General features: G+C 41.2%; 1 protein-coding gene and 1 long non-coding RNA gene across 5 annotated transcripts in view; one reads left to right on the top strand and one right to left on the bottom strand.

Moving 5' to 3' along the window:
- Nucleotides 1-26,710, top strand: LOC128848622 (uncharacterized). Of its 2 annotated transcripts, none has more exons than XR_008447083.1 (3): nt 1-193; nt 6,377-6,501; nt 26,650-26,710. It is a non-coding gene; the product is annotated as an uncharacterized LOC128848622 (long non-coding RNA). The 2 variants fall into 2 exon arrangements; XR_008447082.1 differs by having other exon boundaries at nt 1-220.
- Nucleotides 24,141-26,847, bottom strand: part of CEP89 (centrosomal protein 89) — a 125,619-nt gene continuing 122,912 nt past the window's right edge. For 2 of the 3 annotated variants that reach the window (XM_054048649.1, XM_054048647.1), the window contains exon 19: nt 24,141-24,914. In XM_054048649.1, the coding sequence (XP_053904624.1) occupies nt 24,674-24,914 (241 nt within the window). In that variant the 3' untranslated portion in view covers nt 24,141-24,673. Of the gene's footprint in view, nt 24,915-26,656; nt 26,707-26,847 lie in introns of all 3 variants that reach the window. The other variant, XM_054048648.1, reaches the window with a different exon arrangement.

Here is a 26,847-nt window from a genome sequence, read left to right as displayed (position 1 = left end):
CACTAGGAGATCTACTGAGATGCCACCTGTGGGCAGGAAACACAGTAATGCTTAATGTGATATTCCACGGCTATTGAAGAGTTACTTCCTTGTCAAACCGATGAGTGGCTGCAGAGATCAAGGAACTCAGAGATTCCAAGGACCTGGAGAAGCAAGGGCTCCTTTGAGCTGAATATGATCCTATCTGAACAGCGTAGGTTGCTAATGTTGAAACTTTAAGGTACACTTAACTGCTTTCTCAGTGTAATCATAAAAGAGTAATTTTTAAACTTCAATGCCTAGTAGGGACAATGCTATTTATATAATCATTACTGCAGTCAGTAATATCAGGTTAAGGTTTGGTAGGGGTTGGTATTTACTGCTTGATAACAGTGCATATTCTACTTTGGATCAATGACAATATTCTAATGTATTGGAACGACTGTTCAAACTTGGAGGAGACTTTAGTTGGGCCTTGTATTATAAGTATTTCAGAATGGAAACTTTTTATCTTAACCTTATCCTCAAGCAGGTTACTTTCTTTTAACAGGGAGAACAATGTATTAGCGGTACTTGCTCCTCCCTTTGAGTCCTGACTTTAATGTATTTAAACAGTCATTGCTTTAAGAAGTGACTGTAAGTATTGACCTCACCTTTAAAAACTTTCCAGGTTTGTCTTTGCAACTATAAAGAATGACCACATATTCTCTGTTCTTCTATGTATTTAGTATTGGAAATACCTAGGGAACATTGCGGCAATGTAATGTTGTTTGCTTATAAAAGTGGATCAGAGTTTTGATTCAGGCCCATCTCTAGTACAGTGTCTGCCCTTGGAATTTTTCCACCAATCACTCATAAACGTTGGGTTCAGATATAAATCTGAAAATTTTAGTCACTCCCTTAATTTAAAATAGACCAGATCAAAACTCTAGATCCAGCTCCCTCCACCACTCCCTGTTAAGTTCAACCCTAGATCCATACTCTGTGGCCTAGATCTGGCTCTAACAAATAGCTTTTTGAAAGCCACAAAGAAGCCATATTAGATACACTATATACTCATCTAATTCCATTTGAAATGTTTGTACTTTCTAGTGATGGTTTGTTTTACTGGTAGTATTGAATATCATCTTCATTAACATTTATTTCTAATATTTGTTAATAAATGAAACAAACACTCCAGCAATATAAGGGTCTCCCTTGCATCTCCGCCAAGTGTTCACTTGATCCTCAATTATTGAAGTTCAATGGTGTTTCTCTGTGGTGGGTACAAATAACTGCAATGCCCACTGAAACAATCAATGCTGAAAGTCTGAATTTTTTAATGTTTGGTTTTGCAGTCTTGACTGAAAAATAAATCTCTTCCTATTTCTTCATCTGAATGTTGTACTTCAGTATATCGGCATGATTTTGTGGCTATTTATTCCATTTATTTTATTTCCATATAGAGTTAAGTCTTACTGTCTAGTATATTAGGCATATTTTACAGTGGGTATCTTACTGAATTCCCACTGGTGTTTTCCCAGAAAAGAAATCAAATGAATCTTGTGTATCATGAATGTGCTTAGTCTGAGAGTTTTGAAACTTGCATTCACAAGGTGCAGCCCCTACATGTGTTCAGAATATTTCCTCTCCTCTCAGGACACAGTTGCTAAGCTGCAACCAGCAGGTAGATCTTGCATCTTAATGAATGTTCAGTTGTTCATACCTCCCTGCAGACCAATTTTAGTTTGAAAATCCTCTTTCTTTACTTTTTCTACATGAGAAAAATCTCTAATATTTGTTCATTCTCAGTAAAATTATTGGCTTGATTCAAATTAGGGCCAGAACCTAACTTCTATGACCGAGAAAGTGTAAGTCAATGGGCCATTCACAGGTTTAATCTAAAAAGCTCCTATTTCACATCCCATGTTGGTGAAAGTGAGTTTGGTGAGCCTTAATTTCTCAGAATCACTGGAAAATTCAGTAGGTTTTGAGCCTCTGGACTGGAATAGTAGCAGGACAGGTTAGAGGTCAGGATTGAGATTTATTTGCAAAACTGTGAGAGGAAGCTTACACACCACCAGTGCTATTAGCCCTTCTCTTTCATGAGGATTAAACTCATTCTTGGAATAAAACAAAAATAATGGTAGAAACTCCAGCAGAAATGTAGTTGTCTTTCCTCCTAACATGGTGCTGCCAGCCTGTGCTTTCTGAAACACTAAAAGCATGAGCTGTCTCATAGAAAAAACACCTTTTTTAAAATTCTTTAGTGATGTGAGAGGTGTAAATTAATTGTATTCCTCAATGATGAATCTAGCAGGGAGGTGGCATATGTCCATCCAGTGCCATTCTGATTCCCGTGAAGAGGATGCAGCCTGCATCACTGATATGTACCTTCAAAGTGTTTTGCTATGTGGATGGGGCAATACATTCAGGGACCTCTTAAAGCAGTATCGGAATCTCTCCTACTCTTGACAGAGATTGAAGTGGTGCCACCTGAGTTTTTCAGAAGAGGCTTCTATTCCAACTATTTCCTAGTCCACAAAAGAGACAGAGGAGGGAGAGCAATCCTCTGTCTCAGAAACTTGCCCACCTATCTCCTTTCAAAGCATTTCAGATCATGCTAGCCACCATGGTTACATCCCTAGATCTAGGAAACTGGTTCATCACCTTCAACCTACAGGATGCATACTTTCATGTAACCATCCACCCATCCCACGGGCATTTCCTACATTTTGTAATAGGCTCAGATCATTACCAAAACTGAGTGTTCTCCTCTTGGGGATCTGCACAGCCCGGATGGTCTTTACAAAGATTGTCCTCTCAGTGTTAGAAGCACACCTATGTCACTGAGATATTGTGATATTGGACTACTGGCTCATCAGGGGTTGGTCAGCTCTAGAGGGTCAGTCGGCAACGTCCAGGGTGCTAGCTTTATTTCAGTCCCTGGGTCTCCATATCAATCTGATGAAGTCTACACTGACCCCAATCCAAAGGATAGACTTCATCAAAGCTACTCCAGACCCTTACTACAAGAGCCTACCTGCCTAAGGAGAGATTCTCTATTATGTCCAGTTTAATCTCAGCAATACAGCACAGCCCGCAAATAACTGCAAGGACCTACCTACAGTTCTTGGGCTGTATGTCAGCCTTCACGTTTGTCATGCTTTATGCAAGACATGCACCTTCAGATGTTGTAAGGTATGTGTACACCCCAAACAGGCAGTCTCTCCAAACTCATCATGGTACCACCTGAAAATTCTGGAGACTCTCCAGTGATCCAAGGACCCACTGAAGCACTTCATGGGAACCCCATTTTCACATCTCCCACCCTCAAAGATCCTTACAACAGATGCCTCACTTTTGGGGAGGAACCACAGCCCAGGACAGGTGATCCTCACAAGACACCACACTCCACATCAACATCCTAGAGCTAAGAGTGGTTCAATATGCTTATTAGCACTTTTTTCACACCATACAGGGTCACTCTGTCAGGGTAATACTGGACAACAGGGCAGCTATGTGTTATATCAACCAGCAGGGCTTAGTAAGATCCCAATCCTTATTCACGGAATTGCTGAAACTGTGGAACTGGTGCATTTCCTATCAGATAGAAATCTCATAGACTCATAGACTTTAAGGTCAGAAGGGACCATTATGATCATCTGGTCTGACCCCCTGCATGCTGCAGGCCACAAAACCGTCCCTACCCCTTCCCTGGACTCTGCTGTTGAAGTCCCCAATCCTGTGTTTTAGTGACTTCAATCGGCAGAGACCCTCCTGCTAGTGATCCCTGCCCCATGCTGCGGAGGAAGGCGAAAAACCTCCAGAGGCTCAGCCAATCTACCCTGGAGGAAAATTCCTTCCCGACCCCAAATATGGCGATCAGTAAGACCCCGAGCATGTAGGCAAGAGTCTCTAGCCTGACCCCTGTTAGCCATTATACTATTTACGTACCATTGCTTGGTTTTCCTTGGCTACTATGTTTTTACCATTAAACTATTCCCTCCATAAACTTATCTAACTTAATCTTAAAACCAGACAGGTCCGTCGCCCCCACCGTTTCCCTCGGAAGGCCGTTCCAATATTTCACCCCTCTGACGGTCAGAAACCTTCGTCTAATTTCAAGCCTGAACTTCCCCACGGCCAGTTTATATCCATTCGTTCTCGTGTCCACATTAGTACTAAGCTGGAATAATTCCTCTCCCTCCCTTGTATTTATCCCTCTGATATATTTAAAGATAGCAATCATATCCCCCCTCAGCCTTCGCTTTGTCAGACTAAACAACCCAAGCTCCTCTAGTCTCCTTTCATACGACAGATTTTCCATTCCTCTGATCATCCTAGTCGCCCTTCTCTGCACCCGTTCCAGTTTGAATTCATCTTTTTTAAACATGGGAGACCAGAACTGCACACAGTACTCCAAATGAGGTCTCACCAGTGCCTTATACAACGGAAGCAGGACCTCCTTATCCCTACTAGATATACCTCGCCTAATGCATCCCAAGACCGCATTGGCTTTTTTCACCGCCATGTCACATTGTCGACTCATAGTCATCCTGCGGTCTACAAGGACCCCTAGGTCCTTCTCCTCTTCCATTACTTCTAACCAATCTCAGTGGTCTATCTACCAGGCCACACAACTGCAGACTCTCTGAGCAGGAACTTCCATCAGAACCAGGGGGAGGGATAGCTCAGTGGTTTGAGCATTGGACTGCTAAACCCAGGGTTGTGAGCTCAATCCTTGAGGGGGCCATTTAGGAGGGATGTGGGGCAAAAATCTATCTGGGGATTGGCCCTGCTTTGAGCAAGGGGTTGGACTAGATGACCTCCTGAGGTCACTTCCAACCCTGATATTCTATGATTCATGAATAGGAGCTCTATGACTTTGTCTTTCACAGCATCTGCCAAGCCTGAGGTCTCAGCAGACCTCTTTGGTACCCCAATCAACATGAAAACTTGCCTTTTCTGCTCCTTATAGACACGACTCCTCGAGAGATTTCCTAATAACACCATGATCATATACTTGCTATATGCTTACCTGCCTCTATCTCTGATTTTTCAAGACCTTGTTCAACTGCAACAGAAAAGAGTAAGGGTTATCCTCATAACATTGTCCTGGCCAAGACAAGTGTGGTTATTCAAATCTCCTTCACCTCTCTGTGGCAATGTCTATCTGCCTTCCCATCAGGAGGGATCTCCTATCACAGAACTTAGGGACCCTGATCCATCCCAACCCCTCATCCTTGAACCTGACAGCATGGTTCTTAAATGGTTCTCAAACATGGAACTAACCTGTTTGGATAGTGTCTAGTCGTTTCTTCTGTCTAGCAGGAAACCTACTACTTGCAAAACTTCCCTTCAAAACTGTAAACACCTCCATTCCTGGTGTTCTCTTCACTCTTCTCAAGCATCAGATGCTCTGCTCTGTAAGGGCCTAGAGTACCTGTAGGATTTGAAGACACAGGGTCTGTCAATGAGCTCAGTCAGAGTACGTTTGGCCTTCCACTCACTCACTGAGTGCTTCTCAGATTTTGCCCATCCTATTACAACCAGATTCTTTAAGGGCTTACACAACTTGTTTCCTCCTGTGTGGAATCTGGCCCCCCAATGGAATCTAAATTTGGTTCTTAATGCTCTAAGGAAAGCCCTTCTTTGAATTGATAGCTACATGCGCTCTCCTCCACCTCTCCCTGAAGACTTCATTCCTTATGTCCATCACTTTGGCTAGATGGATGGGAGAACTAAGTGTTCTCATGGCAGACTGACCATTCACTACATTCTACAGAGAGAAAACTACACTGTGTCCCCATCCTTGCTTCCTCCCTAAGGTCTCTTCAGAATACCATATTAATCAGGAAATCGATCCACCAGTGTTATATCCAAAGCCTCGTGTCTCTGGGGAGGAAACCAGCCTACATACACTAGGTGTCAGGAGAGATCTCATACTCTACCTTGACAGTACTAAGACCTTGCCTATTTGTATTTTTTTCAGAGAGGATGAAGTGACAGCCCATTTCCACAAAAAGACTGTTGGGGTGGGTCTTGGGTTGCATTTTAATGTACTATGACACTTCTGGAATAGAGCACCCTCACAGCGGAACAGCACACTGCACTAAGGCTCAATCACATCTGTAGCTCTCTTGAAATATGTTCCCATAGTAGAAATCTGCAAGTCTGCAATTTTGTCCTCTGTCCATGTTTGCCAAGCATTATGCTATCTTATCTGCTTGTAGAACTGATACAGTGTTTGGTGATGAAGTCCTCTGAACTGTCTTGGATCTTCCTCCTCCGCATGCACCAGTTACTGCTTGGGAGTCTCCTACAATGGAGCACCCATAGGGACATATATTCAAAGGAAGAGAGGTTGTTTACCTGTACAGTAACTTGAATTCTTTAAGATGTTTTGTTCTTATAGGTCCTCTACATCTGGTCCTCCGTCTGCTGTGGAGTCTCTGGCTTTGCAATTGAGAAGGAACTGCTCAGGAATCTCCAGTCCAGAGCGCATGGCATGCATAGATCATATGGTGGGAGCACCCACAGGTAAGTAACCTCTTTTTCTGCTCTACTGTATAGTATGCACCACCTTGCTACTATTGTACTGGTTTGTGCACTGTTGGAAATTGGAATCATCAACTTTTCTGAGGACACATGTAATAAGGCACATTAGATTATGGTGTTTCAAGCCTGCCTTATAAGTTTAAGTTTTAAAAAAAAATTGCCTCCTTGATGATTTCAGCTTGCTCAGTTACATTCTTTCCCCTAGTGACTGCAGATAGGTGATTGCAGGGCTATGGGATATTATGATGTGTCAAGATTCAGAATTCTGAATTATACCTATCGATTGGATCCGCAATTTACAGTAATATTTACTTAGCCTGCCTGGTTATATTACAGGAAATTATGGCACTCAGAAATAATATAAACAGTGCCCTATTATAGTCCAGAAACTATAGCTAAAGAGCTCAGAAATTAACTACTTGGAGACTACCTGCTGTGTTATGAAAAATAAATATAGGGCCCAACTGAGAAAGGTGCTGTGCACCTGAAACACCCAGTGAAGGAAATGGGGAGCTCAACCCATCTCACAATATAGCCTGTAAATTAGTAGTAGTGGAGATATGAGAAGTCTCATGACTGACTGAAAACAGACATGAATCATTACATTTTTTATCATTTATCTTTCTCAAGGTCCACAATTCTGAGCCCTGGAACAAAGTTTACTAATCAGCTCATCCAGTCAGATATGTGCATTCTAAGTGACTGCCATGAGTTCTGTGATAATTATCTCATAGGAAGTAAAATAACATTTTTCCTGGCATTCGAACTATTTGTCCTTGTTAATTTTTCCCCCCATGAGTATATTTTGAAACGAAAAGATCTGCAACAAATGATTAAAAATTCTGTGCACAATATTTTAAAATTCTGCATACTTTATTTGTCAAAATAACACAATATAATCACACCAATTTCAATTATTTTTGGTCATTTATTGCAAAATACCTGTCAGCAAGTATGTCTGTAACAATACAGACAACAAAAAAGATTTAGGAAATGTTTTTTGACAAATAGATTCCTTACTAGGCATATTAATACAGAACTCCGCAATTATTAAATGAGTAATAATTCATTTAAACTATAATACAGAACCATATTTCACGCACCCCTCAGAAGCAGTGAAAAGGCTTGGGGGAGTCAGGGGTAACGGACGAGCTGAGGGAGAGGGAAGTAAATTGCTGAGAAGGAGCCTGGGTGTGAACTTGGACAATTGTTTGGTATGGGTGGGAAAAGTATGGAATAGGTTTTTAGGGGCAGGGCAGGGAGGAATTGTTAAGGAGCTTCCTCCATGTGTCTCTGTGCCCTACCCAGCCACTGCCCTGTCCCCATGTGTCCCTGTACCTGCTCCCCCTGTCCCCATGTGTCTCTGTGTTCCTACTCAGCCATCTCCTGTCCCTTATCAGAGGGATAGCCGTGTTAGTCTGTATCCACAAAAACAACAAGGAGTCCGATGACACCTTAAAGACTAAGATTTATTTGGGCATACATTTTCGTGGGTAAAAAACCCACTTCTTCAGATGCCCCTCCTGTTCCTGTGTCCCTGCACCCCTGTCCCCATGTCTCTGTGCCCCTTCCCCCTGCCTCATGTGTATCTTTGCCCCCACTCATCCACTCACTGTCCCCGTGTGTCCCTGTCCCCATGTGTCTTTGTGCCCCCACTCAGCCATGCTCTGTCCCTATGTAGCTCTGCACTTCCTCCCTCATCACCATGTGGCCCTGCACCTCCCTCCCGCCTGTGGCCCTGTGCCTCCACTCCTATTCAGCCCCTGCCCCAGTCTATCTTCCCCCACTAGCCCTTATGATCCACTGTCTGCCCCCCCCCCGGGACCCACACTGTCTGTCTCCTGACCTGGCCTGACCGGCGCTGCAAAGAAGACGGTTTCTTTCTCGTCCCTAGCCGGCTGGGAGCTGCTGCTGTGTTCTGTCACCACAATGCCCTCTGGTGGGCAAAAGGCAGAACTGCAGAAGTTATTTTCTGCAGGGAGTTGCTGCTGTTCTTGAGCCATAGTACCGTCTGGTGGGCAAAAGGGGGAACTGTAGCAACATTTCGGCAGAAGCTTTTTTCTGCACAAAAAATTTAAATAATTAATTATTTGCAAGCACAGTAGCAGAATTCCCCCAGGAGTAAAAATAAAATCTTCTGAAATGCATGGCTATAATGGAGGATTTTCTAAATACTTTGGTTGAAATTCAGAATATACATAAAACAAAGTCTGAGAACAACTCATTTTAATGAACCATATCTGTTCTGTCAAATATTGCCTGACACATCTAATATTTACTTTTTGAGGTCAATTAATCTCAAGTTTACCAACAACAGAAGTTGTCGTATTTAATGTAAGACGGTTTAAAGAATGCAATGAGAAATTATCATGGGATTGCTTGTGAATAGACTGAAAATATACAACAGGAGATAGGCTCTGCTGAAGTTAGCTTGTTGCAGAAAGAAAATTAAATTTAAGCTAAAGAAAATCTGAGATATTCACTTCTTGACATCCATCTTTTTGAAAGTGAAGCAACTTTCAAACATGTTCCTGCTCTGTTAGACTTTTAAATTTATTAAATTTATACCATATTAAATTAATGCTGTTAGATCTATAGGATCATGAGCGCTTAGATCTTTTCTAAATGGAAGAGTTGTGCCTATCTAACTATAATCCCAGTGGAAGAGCCCTGAGCACTCTGGATGGAGCTTTGCAGATCTAATGGCATTAATTTTTTATGGTGGAAAATTCTTACGAGTCTCTCTCTTTCTGGCTAACGAAAAAGTAGTGATCAGTGTTGGAAACTTACAATGTTCTGCTTGCTCCAAAGTGGTGAAAAGGAAAGAGCAAATTGCTGTTTGAACAACTTTCAAACCTCTCAAACTGTCTCACACCACAAGTATACCATGAAGGAATAGTGGAGGAAAGAGTGCAATTGAGAAAGCTGAGATCAAGGAGGCAGGTTTTTTTACTTTAACTTATAAGGCAGCCTGGAAACACCCATTATTCTTTGAGGAGTGTCCCTGTGCCTTTGATAGGAGAATTTTAGCAGCAGTGCTCATCTAGGTCGCACATGCGCTCTCCCTGTTTCGAACCGTTGTTAGTGCCTGTTTAGCACCGCGCAACCAGACCCCCTCAGTTCCTTCTCCACCCCTGAGTCCATAGATAGAACTCCGGAGTAGTGGAGCACCCACAGTTACTGCACAGGGTCAGTAACCTTCGCTTCTTAAATTTCAAGCTAGAGGTTTATGGATGCATTATAAACCACTGGAAATTGTAGATGGTGCAATAATGGATTATGAAAATGAAAGTCTACTGTACCTTTTTCATCCAAGAGAATTATCTACATTTTGAGATAGTAACTTAACTTTGCACATACTAAACTGCTGATCATCCCTGCTTCAGTGTTCATGAAAAGTAGTTAAATTCTCAGATATTTTTCTTTATACTATGACTATGAACAACTGAGTTATCTTTTCATGGCTACAAAACCATTTTCACCTAGGCAGCTTTGTCAGTACAGTACTGGCATTAGTTTTGAGTCTTTTTTTATTCTCTGTCTATTTTTCAACACAGATTGAAAATATCTACTGTTCTCTGTGTTTGCACAGCGCCTAGCCCAGTGGGATCCAGGTTCATGACTAGGACTCATATGCACTACAGTAATACAAATAATAAAAAAGAATATGGTTCATATTTGCATAGTTAATACATGTGATGCCTTGCTTAACTTGCTGCGGCTGGCAAAGAATGAGGGACCCTTGGAACAACAAGTCAAGCTTTGTCTTTTAATTAAATTTAAGTCTCAAACTCTGTTTGAAGTGAAATTGCTACCTTGTGTCATCTTGGTACACATAACTGGAATTTTACAGCACAAGCTAAAGGTCATAATGAATTTTATGAGTCTAGCTATCAAAGTACTTGAGAAAATGGTTCACGTCATAAACAACATCTCTGATTATTTTCGTCCTGAGTTTCACTCTGCCTGTAGCACAGAAACAAACTCTTCTGGGTAGGCAACGATCTTGTTCATTCTTTCTGATGGTAAGGGATCCCATTCTCTCTATCCAACTTCTCCCTCTTGGTCATCTGACCCTTAGTTTTCTCTCTTTAAAACTTTAACCACTGCTTTCATGTTGGTAATAGTGTATATACATTTTAAGCCCCTTTTATGACTCCTTCCTGTCCATGCTCTGCCTCTCTCAACCATGTATTGGCAAAGCTTCCTTCACAGAAAAGGTGAAAAATAAAAACAAATATGAAGGATATTTTTCTCTTCTTCAAGAAACTCCTGAACAATTACAGAGAAACAGCATAGATGTCTGCTCAATAGGATAATCTTGTGCTGAGGAATAGGGAGTTGTTAAAAAATATGCAACAACAATGATTTTGGCATGTGGCAAACCAGGCTTTTCAGAATAAAAATTATTTATAGTATTTATACAGAGGTAGTCACTTAAAAGCTTTATTGCCCCAATTACAGTGAGTGTCCTTCATGCAAGAACTCAGTATAATTGTCCCAGCCCACAATAATATGTTAAGATGATCAGCACTGTATGATCCAAACCAGGATATGGAGGGGGAAAAAAAATTAAACGGTGAGATAATGAAGAAATAGGGGAAATTGTAGGTTCAGCATTTGGCATGTTACCAACAACATTGTACAGTACCCTGGCAGCCACTTTTAACCATGTGACAGAGGAGATGCAACATCCTTTGAGTTTAACAGGGTAATTCTCTGTTTTGTGCATGGCTGCTCTCTATGGTACCAGATATAATAAAATGTATACACTTTAAAGTTAAGCATGAAATTAAGCATTTTACTCACAAGCTATTTTAACGCCTTGTTAAAATTAGAAGGCTAAGTTAAAGCGTTTTGAAAATTTGTTCTTAACATTGAACAGGAAGGGAAAATTGCATACACATTTGCCAAAATATTATCAGAAGTTAGTATAGTTTGCAACAGTTACCGGCAAGTATCTTCTAAATTGCATACACTAAGGGCTTGTGCACTATGTTAGCAGTTGATTTAGACTCCTTTTCACTTCTGAGGACATATGTAATATGGCACATTAGAGAAGAAGAAATTTACTAAGAATGCATTTAGCATGCACCAGCCAAACTTAGGGGTTTCCACCACTTCCCTTGGAAGACTTCTTTCACAATTCAAAATACTTTGTATTAGGAAGCTTTCCTGGATGTTCATCTTAAACTTTCCATGACTGAACTTCATCCCATTACTTTCAGCATAACAATTCAAAGTAATTACCTGAAATAATTTCTTTCCATCTTTACATTCATCAAATATTTGTAGGTTATGCTTCCTCCTTAGTTTTCACAAGACAGTTATATTGTACATATTTCTGTCTTCTAACCTTTTCTCATTCTTCCACCTCACTAATTATTTATATTGGCTTTCTCTGAGCTCCCTCCAAGGCTGATCTAACACTGAGCTTTGTCTGATAATTTGTCTCTGTCATCATCATCATCATCATCATCATGTTCCTATTATGCCTTTGGCATTTAGGGCAGTGATGAAGCTCCTCCACTCCGGTCTGTTTCTGGCAAGCTGTGCCCCAGGTTTTTCAGCTCGGCTTCCACAACTCTTCGCCATGTTGTTTTCGGGTGACCTCATTTTCGCTTGCCTTCAGGTGTTCATCTTATTGCTTCTCTGGTGATGGAATCAGTTTCCATCCAAAGCACATGACTGATCCATCTCCAGCACCTCCTGGCAATGATGGTGGTCAGATCCTCTTTGCTACACTGTGTCAATAGATCTTGGTTTGAGATTGTTCTGGGCCAAAAGATGCGGAGGATTTTTCGGAGGCAGGTTGTATGGAATGAAGACAGTTTGGACGCGTCATACTTTCTTATTCCCCAGCATTCTGCATTATAAAGTAGTGTTGAAAGTATACAGCTCTGATAAATCTTAAGATTGGTTTTGGTGTATTTTGGTGATTTTCAGACTGTATTTAAGCTCCTGAAGGTGTTCTTGGCTTTATTTATTTTGTTCTGGATGTCCTGGCTTGTTCCGATGTCCTGGCTGATGGTGCTGCCCAAGTATACGAATGTTTCTACATTGGTGAGAACATAATCCTCTATCCATACTGGTGATGGTGAGGCAATATTAAAGGTCATGATATCTGTTTTATTGCGGTTGATTTTCAGTCCAATTTGCTGGCTGAATGCGTTGAGTTGACTTGTTTTTTTCTTGTATATGGTGTTGGGTATGTGATAAGAGAGCAACATCATCTGCGAAGTCCAGGTCTTCAAGGGATGAGAAGAGTGTCCATTTAATGCCCCTTGGCATGTCTTCTGTTGTACGCCAGCCATTACCCAGTCGATGGCAACGTTGAAGAGGATTGCAGACATGACACACCCCGACATACTCCTGTTTTGACTTCAAAACTGAGCTCACTGTATGTAAAGTTGAAATAGAAGCTTTTGATAACGTTGATTATACGGAAAGAAATTCCATATGCCCGCCGTGTCATAGGCTGGTCCTATGAATGCTATCAAAAGTCTTCTCAAAGTCTGTGAAATTTATGTAGAGTTGAAATTGCCATTCTAAGCACTTTTCTATTATGTTTCGTAGAGCGAAGATCTGGTCTGTGCATCCACGCCCTTGCCGAAAACCAGCTTGCTCTTTTCTGAGAACACTATCAATTGCCTCTGATATATGCTGGGCTGTGATCTTACACAGTACTTTGCTTGGCACAGATAAAAAGTGGGATACCATGCCAGTTATTACAATCACTGAGAGTTCCTTTCTTTGCTATCTTCACTATAATCCGATTGGTCCACTCATCTGGCACTTTCTCCCTTTCCCAGACTGATTTAAATAGAGGGGCCAGGATAGATGCTGCTAATTTAGGATTTACCTTGAATAATTCTGCATTCAAGTTATCCTTGCCAGGAGCTTTCCCATTTTTTAAGGATTTGATGGCTTGAATGAGCTCTTCCTTAGTTGGGGTGTCTGTGTTGATATCAAGATCATCTTCTGCCCCCTGGATGTTTACTTCCTCTTTAGGTGGCTCCCTGTTCAGCAATTATTTGAAATGCTCTGTCCAGCGCATTTCTTGTTCTTTTTCGGTTGTTAGGAGGTGTCCTTGTTTGTTCCTGATGAGTGTTTGTTGGTGTCAGCCGTTTACCACTGATAAGCCGTGTAATTTTATAAACGGTTCCTTGTTCACTACGAGCAGCTGCATCCTCTGCTTGTGTTGCCAAATTATCAATATAATGCCAATTGTCTGCTCTCACCAGGCGTTTGACCTCTCGGTGTGCCTTGCTATACTGCTCATGGTATTTGTCCTTTAGCTTTTGGGATTTTGTGTGTCAAACTTTTTTCTTCAGAGCTCGTCTGGTTTCTATGGCATTCCATGTACTGAGTGTAATCCACTCCTTCCTTCTCTTCTGCCTGTAGCCTAGACAGGCTTCACTGCTGTGTTTATAAATTGCTGTTACTTTGTCCCACCTCTTGTTGATCTCATCTGCATTCCTCTCCTCTTCATCAAGGTCTGCAAGTGCTTGAAACCTGTTCTTAAGCTGCAGAACAAAGGCTTTCTGTATTTCAAGGGACTTTAGCTTGTCAATATCATAACGTCTATGTCCCTTGTTTGGTGGACCCACACTGCTCAGTTTTAGCTTGATGGAGGCTGTCACAAGGTGGTGGTCACTGCCAACATCTGCACCCCTTCTCACTTTCATATCTGTCAGTGAGCGTCACCATTTGCCATTGATCATGATATGGTCAATCTGGTTCTTACCTCTGCCATTTGGAGAACGCCATGTCAGCTTGTGAATTTCACGATGTTCAGATAGGGTTCTGCCGATGACCAGGTCATTCATATTACAGAAATCAACAAGCCTTTCTCTGTTTTCATTCATGGTGCCACACCCATGTCTTCCCATTGCTCTGTCATTGTTTGTATTGTCCTTACCGACCTTGGCATTCAGGTCTCCCATGAGGATAGGTCGTGGCATGGTCCTCTCTCTAACTCGGCCTGTAGTGTAAGGTAGAATTTGTCCTTTACTTCTTCATCACTGTCATTTGTTGGAGCATAGCACTGAATCAGGGTGATGTTGATGTTTCCCTTTCAGTCTGGTCCTCATAAGTCTGCTGCTGATGGATTTCCATTCAAGCAGGGAATGCTCCACTCCCTTCTTCAAAAGGATGGCAACACCTTCATGGTGTTGTCCATCATCTCGTCCAGAAAACAGCAAAGTTTCTCCTGAGGCTGTTGTTAAGCTTCCTGATCCTGTTGATCTGCTCTCGCTGACACCCAGGATCTGTAAGCTGACAATGATTTTTGGATGCTTTGAAGACTGGATAGAGGGTGCCATCTCAGGCTTAATTCAGAACCATCCTCATTCCTGCTTGAGAGCAGGCAGAAGCCATCCATATCTGATGTGTTCCTTCTGAAAGGGGGATGGGCCTGTTATACATTTCCCCCCCCCCCCCCCCCACACACACACATCCAGAGGGTGTTAAAAATAAGACATGATGGGCCAGGATAATTCCAATTGCTCCCACGTGACCAAGGCAATAGCAGTGTTCAGATCTTCTTCACTCTTCTGGAGCATCTACAAACTTCTGCTTGTGATGCCAAACATATTATAACAGGACATGAGGATGTATGGTCCAGGTGATTCATCCTCACTATATCTAGCTGTGTGGCAAATGCAACTCTAATGGACCTTGACAAATCTTGCAGTGTACAGGTGCAACAGGTTCAGGTTAATTCTAGGAAGCAGTCACCTCAATTGTGAATTTAAGTGGTATAGATTAGTGTACTCCATAGCTGACAAATGTGTAGATCCTGTACAAGTACCAGTCCAATGTATTTTTAAATACTTATTACATTTAAGGTCTTTAGAAATACAGTAGAACCTCAGAGTTACAAACTCCTTGGAAATGGAGGTTGTTTGTAACTCTGAAATGTTCGTAACTCTAAACAAAACATTATGGTTGCTCTTTCAAAAGTTTACAACTGAACATTGACTTAATATGGCTTTGAAACTTGACTATGCAGGAGAAAAATGCTGCTTTAACCATCTTATTTTAAATAAAATAAGCACAGAAATAGTTTCCTTACCTTGTCAAATCCTTTTTAAAGTTTCCTTTTACTTTTTTTTAGTAATTTGTTTAACACAGTACTGTACTATATTTGCCTTTTTTGGGGGCGGGGTCTCTGCTTCCATACTTCCGGTTCCAAATGAGGTGTGTGGTTGACTGGTCAGTTTGTAATTCTGGTGTGTGTAACTCTGAGGTTCTACTGTGTTTACATATTACATATTTTCTCAGAATACAGTTAGTAGCAATAGCTTATCGTGTACTTAAGATAGGAAATCTGTCTTTGTACATAACACAGTTAAGACATTTATTAAAGGTCTAGTTAATGTGTACCCACATTAGGACCCAGTTTTATCATGGGACTCTAATTTGATCTTGACACACCTCATGAATTCTCCCTTTGAACCCATAGCAGATTGTTGTTTGTCATTTATCTATTTAAACACTTTTTATAATATCCACTACACTAGCAAGGTGGTTGAGCAAGTTGCATGCTCTTATGGCAGATCCACCATTCACTGTTTTTCATAAAGATAGCATTGTCCTCAGAGCTCACTCCAGATTCCTTCCTAAAACGTTTTCTGGGTTTTATAACAATCAGTTAATTTTCTTTCTGAAATCTCATGGTCATAAAAGAATATAAACTACATATTTTAGATGCTAAAAGAGCTTTCGATTATTACCTAAATGGGACAGGACAGTTTTGCAACTCTGATAAACTTTTTATTTCTTATGTTTACAACTATAAGGATCATGCCAGTCCTGCTTAGTCATTATCTTCTTGGGTGAAACAGCATATTGAACAGGCATATAGGGTAGCATCAGTTTCTCCTCCTATTGGAGTTAGGTCACACTCAACCAGAGCAATAGCTCCTTTATAGCACATCTGAGACATGTTCCAGTTCTTGAAATACAGGAATATATATATAGGAATATAAGGTTGCTACTTGGAGTTGCAATCATACCTTTACAAAACACTATTCATTTGGTTTGGCATTGAAATTAGATGCCCTGTTTGATAGAGCAGTTCTGCAATTCTTATTTAGTTAGGACCCTGAGTGTCACCATCCAGTCCTGGGGTATTGCTTATCTAGCAAACCTATGAGTGGGAATAAGCAGAGGACACTCAAAGAAGAAACGAAGGTTACTTGTAACAAGTCCTGGGAAATAGACTCTGCCCACCTGAATGGTCACACAGCCCAGGGCCTTTGGACAGCACGAAAAGCTAGGATGTGTGTCAACATCTTGGAGTTGAGAGCCACTTGTCTCGCCTGTCTGGCATTCCTCCCCCTCATACAATCCCATCACATTCAACTGCTATCCGATAATATATCTGCAGTAGTCTATATCAACAAGCAAAGTGGTGCCAAGTCTCCCTCCCTCTGTGTGGAAGCTGCCTATGTCTGAAACTGGTGCATCAAGCACAGTGTCATCCTACAGGCTGCATATCTCCCGGATGCCCACAACTCCCTCACGGACATGCTCAACAGGTTCTTCTATGAAGACCACGAGTGGGAACTGCACAATCCCACCCTGCACTCCATTTTCCACAGGTGAGGCTCCCCTCACTGGGACCTCTTCATGACCAATGAGAACCATAAACTCCCCCTTTATTGCTCCAGAGGGAACTGTGGAGGCAGTCTCCTGGGGCAATGTCCTTTTCCTCCCCTGGACTGGCAACTTTTGGTATGCCTTGCCACCCATTCCCCTGCTCCCCCAAGTCCTGTGCAAGATTCACAGGGACTGAGCAACGGTCATACTGATAGCCCCTTTTTGGCCTCACCAATATTGGTTCACAGATCACCTTTGTCTCCCCCGCTCATCCCCCTCTCTGCCTCCATGCACATCTGGATTTCCTCACCCAGGCACAGGTACATCTCCAGCACCCCACTCCACTCATGGCTTGGTATTTGGATGCAGCTCGCAAGTAAACAGAGCATGCTCTACCCTGGTGCATGAGGTCCTCATGCACAACAGAAGACTATCTACCAGGGCCTGTTATCAAGCGAAATGGAAACCACCTGGGCTCACCGCCACCATTACCCGCTGGACTCCATATCCATTGCTATTTTCTCTGACCACCTTCTTCAACTCAAACTATTGGGCTCACCCACAACTCCATACAGGTCCACCTGGCGGCACTCAGTGCCTCCTTCCCTCCGGTGGATGGCTGCTCTGTCTTCACTCACCTGACCACTGTTTCCTCAAAGGTCTGCTCAACACCTTTCCACTAGTGCTCAAGCTGATCCCTTCTTGGGACCTTAATGTAGCTCTCTCTGCTCTGACCAAGCCACCCTTCAAACCCCTCATGATGTGCTCTCTCTCCCACCTCTCAATGACGGTGATCTTCTTGGTTGCCATCTTGTCAGTGCAGCAGGTTAACAGATTGGCAGCCATGATGGCTGATTTCCCCCCCCCGCATCTTCCATAAGTACAAGGTCTCCTTACACCTTAAGGTAGTGTCCTTAAGGTGGTGTCCGCGTTCTACCTCAACCAGTGCATCCACCTCTGGGACTTCTATCCCAAACCCCACACCTCCCACAGAGCCAGAACATTGCACTCTCTTGATGCCAGCCGTGCACTGGCCTTCTACCTGCAACACACCTGTGCCTTCTACACTCCATCCAGGCTCTTCATTGCCATTGCCAAACGTTGCAAGTAACAAGCCCTCTGCTCGCAATGCATCTCCAAATAGATCTCGTGTTGCATTTACGAATGTTACTCTCTCCAATATACCTCCACTTCTTGAAGTCCCAGCTCACTCTATGTGGATGCACGCCATCACATTGGACTGCATCACGGACATGCTGTGGCAGGACATTTGCTGAGCAGCCACGTGGAGCACCGTCCACATCTTTACCTCTCACTAAAACATCACTCCAGCAGTGGCAGTGGATGCAGCCATCAGCCACGCTGTCTTGCAGTCTATAACTTCTTGCAAATCCTCACACCCACCTCTATGCTTTCCGTGTTTGGAATCCATATAGGGACCATAACTTGAAGAAGAAGAGGTTACTTACCTGTAACTGGAGGGTCTTTGAGATGTGTGGTGCCTATTCGGATTCCAGTACCTGCCTCCATCCCCTGTGCAATGGACTATACTGCTTAGTGGTAAAAGAGATACTGGAGCGGTGTCAGCCCGCATGGCCTCTTATAGCCTCAGCTGCGGACACAAGGACAACATGTGCAGATCGACGGACACTTGTACAGAATGGTTCTGACTCTGACACATGGCGGACCTCAAATAAGGACCATTCATCTCAAACAACCTCCAGTTACAGGTAAATAATCTCCGCTTCCTACTTTGGTTTAAATTATGTTATATAAATGTAAGGGGGCGAGTACTAGCTGAGGAAAACAGGACATAGAGCATCCAGGGATAACTGGAGCAAAGAGGCACTCCAGCCAAGCTCTACCCTGCAGCTTGACAATAAGGGAGCTGCAAAAGTGATGCCCCTCAAACTGCCCCAGTGCTTGAGCATTTGACCCATAAACTGTAAAGTGGATCTGAGTATGTCTGAGCTGTAAGTAGAGCCACATAAATCTCCTGATATCATATTGCTGTGGGAAAACTAATCATAATGTTTACCACCTATAAATTCATAATAAACAGGATTAAACAAGAAGCTCTTTCAATGTGGAATTAAAACTGGTGAAGAAATGGGATAGTAATGTTCAAACAAATACCCTGTAAGCTTTATACAGGGTTTCAATTGAAGTATGCGTTTAGGGGGTATCTTAGTAAAACGGTAAGGCCAGCTGGTTTATACTGATTATTTCCTACAGAATTATCACCTATTTAATGTCATCTGTAACGCCACATGGCACAGCATACTATTTCATCACTATGAGATACGGATCTCTAATTTCAGAAGTGAAAAATCTTAGAAATATATTTTAACACTAACTGATACAGATGGCTGTCTGGGTTTTTAGTTCTCTTGTTATTCCTTTTCTTTATGTGGCTGGGTTTTATGTTGCTAAAATACCACTTTTCTATTTTGAAAAAATATTTTACAACATGTTCAAGTAAATTGAGCCACAATGCAGAAGTGTCTCAGTGTTTGAACCACTAGGCTGATGCCATAAAGTATTTATTCAGCTTCTGGATCAGCTCCTTTAGTGGCAGGGATTGTGGCAGTAAAGGAAAGGGGGCGCTCCTAGTCTTCCCTGGACAGCTGTAGCCCCCTGATTGGTATCTAAATAATATTACCAAACACATCTACCAGGCCACCTGCAAAGTCCCGGGACAGAATGCATATCATAGGTCTAAGCCTGGCTTGGTGCACTGATACCATCTACTACCCAAGTGATGCCATCAGATCTCATGTAGGGTGCTCTGGCCACAAATCCGAGGAGGGTTATTTATGTCAATGGTGAGTTGCTATGTCCTTATATTATTTTCTTCCTTACTCTATTTGGAAAGAGGTTGCTGCTCCAGTGCCAGCAATCTTTTTTCACTGGGTAACCTTTCACCTTCATACACACAGCCAATATTGATTCAAATAGTGTATTGTTTGCTTGTTTTTAAATTCACTACTGGAAGCAAAAAACATATTTTATTCTTCTGAATTAAAAATACACCCTGCTTTTTGGAGGGCTTAACTTTGTAGACAAAACATATTAATGAGTTCCTGGTGCTGATCTTTTTCTCTGTCTTGTCTTTGGTTATGAATTAAATCTGTCATTCTGAAATGATGCAATAAAATACTCTTACTGCACCCACTGGGAATTACATGACTGTTTAGTGTTCTGGAGCTGGAGGGGACTCACTAGCAGCTAAAAATCCAGAATCTATCCACTTGCTTTTGTCTCCAGTGGCTCATTTGCTTTCTCTAGAAGTTAAGGAAACCTTGACAGGCTTTCAGGCTTTTGACTGGGACTTGGGCATTAATTCTGGTGTGAATCACGATCATGCTAATTCAGTCAGGGACTTGTTCTAGTCAACATTATTTCTGACTTTTTGATGCGGTATTTGTTTACTTTAACTGGCTGTACTTCCTAATAGCCAACTCTAACCTGTATGTTACAGCCTTTGTTATTTATTAGGATCTTGGATATTTTTTATTTTGGCTTTTTTACTGTATTTTAGTATACCATCTGAATGTAAATGATATTCAGAATAAAATGATTTGAACTAAAATAACTTGCTTTCAAATTAATAGCTTTCTGCATAAAAATGCAAAATGCACTCTTTGTCTAGTCCTAAGACCAACAGTTCACAATAAACTACATTATTTTTCTACCTATAAACAGGCTTTAAATATAAAGTACTCTGAAATGAAAGCTAAACAAATTGAATCTAATACTTGTTTTTCACTGGTGAGAAATTTAGAGGGAAATCAACTCTAAGCTGTGCAAAAAAAAGAACAAAATTACTGGCTTCTTTCATAACTCATAGATTTCACAGCAGAAATATCCCTTTAATCATTAATTCTGTTTGTATTAACTCCATATTATATTGTGCCCTCTAGCCAAGATGCTTTTACTTATTCTTCATCATGAAATTTCTCTAATCTCAAGGGTTTCCAACATCTCTGGTTTGATTTTAAAACTCAGATAAACTCTTCAACTAATCAGCAGTGTAATTGCACATATTATATACTTTTTAGCGCTAAAAATATGTATTTCAACATACTCATCAAAACAATTGGGGGCCCAATCCTTTACATGCATAATTCCCACGTGCCTTTGGGAGTTTTTGGTATGCACAGAATGCAGGATTGGTCCCACATGGGAATATGCCATCACGTTTTCTAAGTTCCCTTAATACAATGCAAATTTTATTTCTGAGAGAATTTCACAGGATGAGAACCTCTTTAAGAATATTTTTTTATTAAATTTTACATATTAGAAATGTTTTACATATAGTGCAGCCTTTGGTCATGCAAGTATATTTATGAATATGTTCAATAAGCTATAAAGTTACATTGTGAAGATACATAAAGGCACATAAAACTTGTTTTAAATTTAAAGGTCTAAAATGAGAGCTATACAGAGGAAAGGAGACACAGCAAAGAAGGAAAGGGGGGGAGGTGGAAGTGTGTCAGAGGGAGTTTTACCTTTGACCTCAGTAGCACCAGAATTAGGCCAACACTGAGTGACTTTGAAAATCTTACCCCTAGTTTCTAACCAGTCATAACTGGAGTAGTTCTCGCAGATCTGTTAGGGCTGGTCTACGCTGGGGGGCGGATCGATCCAAGATATGCAACTTCAGCTACGCGAATAGCGTAGCTGAAGTCGAAATATCTTGGATCGAATTACCTGGGGTCCACACGGCACAGGATCGACGGCCGCGGCTCTCCCGTCGACTGCGCTACCACCGCACGCTCTGGTGGAGTTCCGGAGTCGACGGTGAGTGCGTTCGGGGATCGATATTATTAACGAGACGCGATATATCGATCCCAGATAAATTGATTGCTACCCACCGATACGGCGGGTAGTGAAGACGTACCCTTAGATGTAAGCCAAGAAGGGCAGGGTTTCCAAAGAAGGAACCTAAAATGTGCAGCCAGGTGCAAACAGGTAATTAAAACCTGAAAAGTTTGGGTACCTAATTACTATTCTTTACCTGAACACTCATGCTGTGCATGGGAAATTCAGGTGCCCATTTTTAAAAATCTGATGCACAGTGCCTGATTTTTAAAACCTGTGATGTACAAGGCTATGCAAAAAAAAAATTGTGTGCAGCTGTCTGATATGTATGCACAATTACTGTATGTGCATGTCTAAGTTGTCCATTTGTGCATGCTGATGAAGTTTGTCTACTATATTAGATGCAGAATTATGCATGTACATAGTCTGTAATGTTCTTCTCTGTATAACAGCTGAATTGATACTGTGGGTATTGCCTCTCAAATTACTATAGCCACCTGCAAGACCTCAGAGAAACAGGAGTGGTTGGGCTACAAGATCTAGTGAAAGTCTAAATGAAAATATTAGGTATTATTAGATATTATTAGCTCATTCTCTCAATCCTCGTCTGGTGTATTACTTGATCTTACTAGGTTTAGGCTTTTGTAATTTTGTAATTTCACTGTTATGTCACAGCCATTGAGCCCAAAAACATGAGAATTTTAAAAAATTATCCTGTTTGTAGTTAGGTGTCTGGGGGAGAGGGAGTGAGATAATAATTCTGTCTTTGTAACTGAAAGCTCTAAAATGTAATAGTAAAGATAAAACTATTTGGGCTGGTAACAAGTCTGCTGCAATTTAGTGATTTTGCACATGCTTTAGACCCCAATTCAGGAAAGCACTTTGAGCACGTGTTTAATTCTCATGGACTTTAACGGGACACAAAGCACATACCCTATCTTAGGGTATGAGCTACAAGACTGTCTACCGTGCAGAACAAAACAAAACACCCAAAACCCTGCAGTAGCAAGTCTTAGGTCCAGGTCAACAGAGTTGGGCTTACCGGGGTCACACTATGGGACTAAAAATAGCAGTGTAGACATTCCTGCTCAGGCTTTGAAACCTGGCAAAGCAGAGTGAGTCGCAGAGGCCTGAGCTCCAGCCCAAGAGGCAGTGTCTACACTGCTATTTTTAGATCCATAGCATGAGTCCAAGTCACTTGACTAGGGCTCTCAGACATGCTGCCTAAGGTTTTTTTGGCAGTGTAGACATACCCTTCCTTCGCTTTCCTAAGTGAGGCCCTTAATGTGAGGTAGAAGACTCTAGTAAATAAGTGTACTCTCTCAGATCCACACCAATTGGAGTACATTTTCTTTTTTTATGTTCATTTTAAGGGACCTTTGTTTCCCTAATTTTATTTTTGCTGCTTAGGTCCTGTCAACAAGCAATAAGAGATTGTATATGTTGTAGATTTACACATTTAAGGAGTATTGTTTTCACCTTTTTGTTTTCAATTCACAAACAGTTGTCAGTTCTTTAGCTAGGGTAATAAAATTAGGCACCAAGCTAAAAAATTGCAGAAAGATCCAACATACTTGTATAAATTGTGAAATAAAACCCTTCACTTTTATATCAACTTTGAGCTTTGGTTTCTACAATGTGCAATTGCTGTGAAATATGAGAATAAATGTATCATACTAATGGGATAGACTTCCCCCTGCTGCAAAGAACTCTGTGAAGGGGTCTAGCTAGAGCAGAAAAAATTGAGGGGTTCCCTGCAAATTTTCCCCTAAAGGGGAAGTGGTTTCAGATGCTGTTGAATTTGCAGAGGGCAAAGCCGCCTGATCCTGGGGATGACTCCATGCCTCTTCTGACTTTCCATCCCCTTGGCAGCACAACTCCATCAGGAAATGTGCTGCTGTTGGCTGGGTCCCTCTATAGCTATTTATAAGCAGTCATGGATTCAAGCAGTACTAACTCCCATTTGGATGTCTGAGGTAGCAGGGGATGTGGTGCCACTAATTTGCCCCTGCCTTGTCCCCAAATTCTCTATGCAGTTGGCACTTCCTCTTTCTTTCTCCAGGTAGTAGGCAGAGATTTTGTAAGACAATCGATCCTAATAGTAACACTTTGCATCTAAGGATATTAAAGTGCTTTACAAACAGTGAAATAAAGATTAGACATTGCAGATGTTTTCTGTGTATTTTGTTTGATTAAATCTCCACATTTTGGATAATTAAACAACTGTATGGGATTGTTTATAGATGAAACTACTAGCATTTCAATTAAACCATATAAAAACATAAGCATTATTTACCATATAGGAGAGTCTCTGCTACAAAACAAGTGAACAGGAAATAGTAACCCTAGGATTTATGTGCTCTGTGAGTCTGGCAATTAGAATGCCAAGCTCTCCAATTATTTATCCCTTTAATTTGATAAGTACTGCCGGCTTTAGAGTCATGACTAGTGCTATACTACATTTCTACTGGATTAGCAATGGTCTTTTATCAAATTATATCAACAATATTATTAAAATCTATACTAAAAATATAACGCTACCGGAGTGAGACTATGCTGTTATCAATTCAAGTTAACGTATATATCAGTATCAAAGAGCATAAATGATTTTTTTGTTGGAACATATTTTGTGGTTGAGGAGAGTCTAATTCAGATGTAGAGCTCTTCTTGTTTTGTTTCTTTGGGATCATCCTTTCCTGTGCAAGACGTAGAGGCACCTTTGTCCTTAACACAGAGGTTCCTGTTTACTTTGATTTTTTGTGGGTGATGATGGTTTCACATCACAGTAGCTAAAATCATATCCAGAAATAAAATCCTTCTGAGAGATTTCATCTAAATATGATTCATAAACTCTGACAGTGCTCCACATGTTATTTTTCTCCAGAGATTTATGCAAGAATTCTTTCATTCTCCGGTTCTCTTTGGAGGTAGATTCCCAAACTATTTCAAGTTCACCTTCCACTTCTCTGAAAGAACAACAATAAAAAAAGAGGATGCTGATTTCAAAAATTCAAATAGTTAGTTTAAAAGTTCATTTGTACAGTATATGCCTTAATATTTAAACAAATAGTGTAATTGCATGATACACGTCTTCAAGTACCTGAAGTGTTTTGATTAAATTGGTCTCCATCGTGTTTAAAAAACACATTAAGTATTTAAAAATGTTAGGAAGAGAGGATGTGATCAGAAGCAAGACATGAGTTCTGGGCTCATGCAATAACATGTTGTAAGAAACACACTATTTTGCATCAGTCCTTCCCAGCACGTGGTTATGGATCCCCCTCAAAGCACTAGCCTGTGATCGAAACAGTTCTTCCTTATTCCTCCACCATTTCTGGGGAACATCATGGGTCAGTTTCTCCTGTTACACGAGTACAACTCCCCATTTAAGTCGCTGAGAGTTGTACTTGCATAAATGAAGGGAGAATTCAAGCCCATGTCTGCACTTGTACTTGATTTTGCTCCCTCTCTGGACATCTATGAACATGGCACTTGTACTGTAGGGGAGAGAAAAGAAACTCTATGGATGTTTAAAGAATATGCCAGCAAAAGTCACTCATGCAGTGAGCAGATATTACCCCCCTTCCTTAGGCATCCAATAGCATTACCTGCAGAGTGCACTTAGCCCTGAGAATAGATCCCAGCTGCTCTTGAGCAATGATACATAGGCTTTCATCAAGCCACTTCTGACCGTTTCATTGCAAATACTGCTTTTTTTAAATTGACTAGTTTTGGGGACAACATAATCTAATGTTGACACTTTGATAAAATAACCCTTTGAACAAGCAATGATGATTATCTGCCACTTGCTCTAGGATGCTAAGCATGAGAATCCTGGTAGATGGTATCTTTAGTATCTCCATTACCAAGGAAAGGAGCTGACTTCTTGCTGCACTGCACAGAGCTACCTCATTCACACAAAACTACTCTCCAAGTGCTGCCTGATTGAATTTGACTCACTTCCCTTCTTGTCACATCTGCTGAGAACACACACAAAGTCTTGTCGGAAGGCCACTGAATGAAAATGGTTGTGATTTGATATCCGTTTGTACCCTAAGGCTTCCTCTGGTCTTGTACAATGGTTGGCTTTTATAACTGCACTGTGGTTTTTATTTAGCATTGTATCGCTTTTGGATAGGCTCACAACCTACTATCTTAATAAAATGCAGGTGGCTCTCTTCTATTCCCTGTATACCCATGTGGTCTCAGATTAATGCATTCTAGATCAGCCTGTAAATAAAGGAATAAGTTGGCATAAACACTGATGAGTGAAAGTTAGAATCCTTGTATTTGAGTGTAGGATTTTTTAAATTTTGTGATAAAGATTTGTGTGATTTCCAGCTATTAAAGCATATGACCAGCTGTAATACGGCAATAAAGGTGTTTCAGCATCATAACATTTAATTGTACTACTCAATTGTGCATCTATCTACATGCTGCCCACATGCTGATATGCAATGCCATTCTCAGATGTTCTGAATTTTTCTTTTTGGATCCAATGGTCATTTTAAATCTACACCACCTCTCTCTCATTCATACACATGCAGACTGTATACACCGTTCACACACACAAGCCTTAAAATCTGGGCTCATTTAAATACAATGCTTGCCTAATTTTGTGTCATATTTAGAGGGTAAATATTTTGCTTTGTTTAGACTACAAATTATCCCCATAGTTCATACTTCAGTATCCATTACTAGACTCTACCTTATTCTTGGCTGGACAAAGATCGCACAACCTCAGAAGATAAAGAACCACTAGAGAAAAAGAAAAGGAGAAAAGTATGGTGCCAATGTTGGAGGAGAAAATGGAGCAAGAAAAGAGGTTACTGCAGCACCAGTAATAAAGTAAATTATGGTATGTTTCCTTCACTCTTGTAGTTCCTTCCACTCTATCCA

The sequence above is a fragment of the Malaclemys terrapin genome, chromosome 14 (genome assembly GCF_027887155.1).
Source record: "Malaclemys terrapin pileata isolate rMalTer1 chromosome 14, rMalTer1.hap1, whole genome shotgun sequence".
NCBI lineage: Eukaryota > Metazoa > Chordata > Testudines > Emydidae > Malaclemys > Malaclemys terrapin.
The sequence above is the reverse complement of the archived record's forward strand: the minus strand, read 5'-3'. Positions and strand labels throughout refer to the sequence as shown.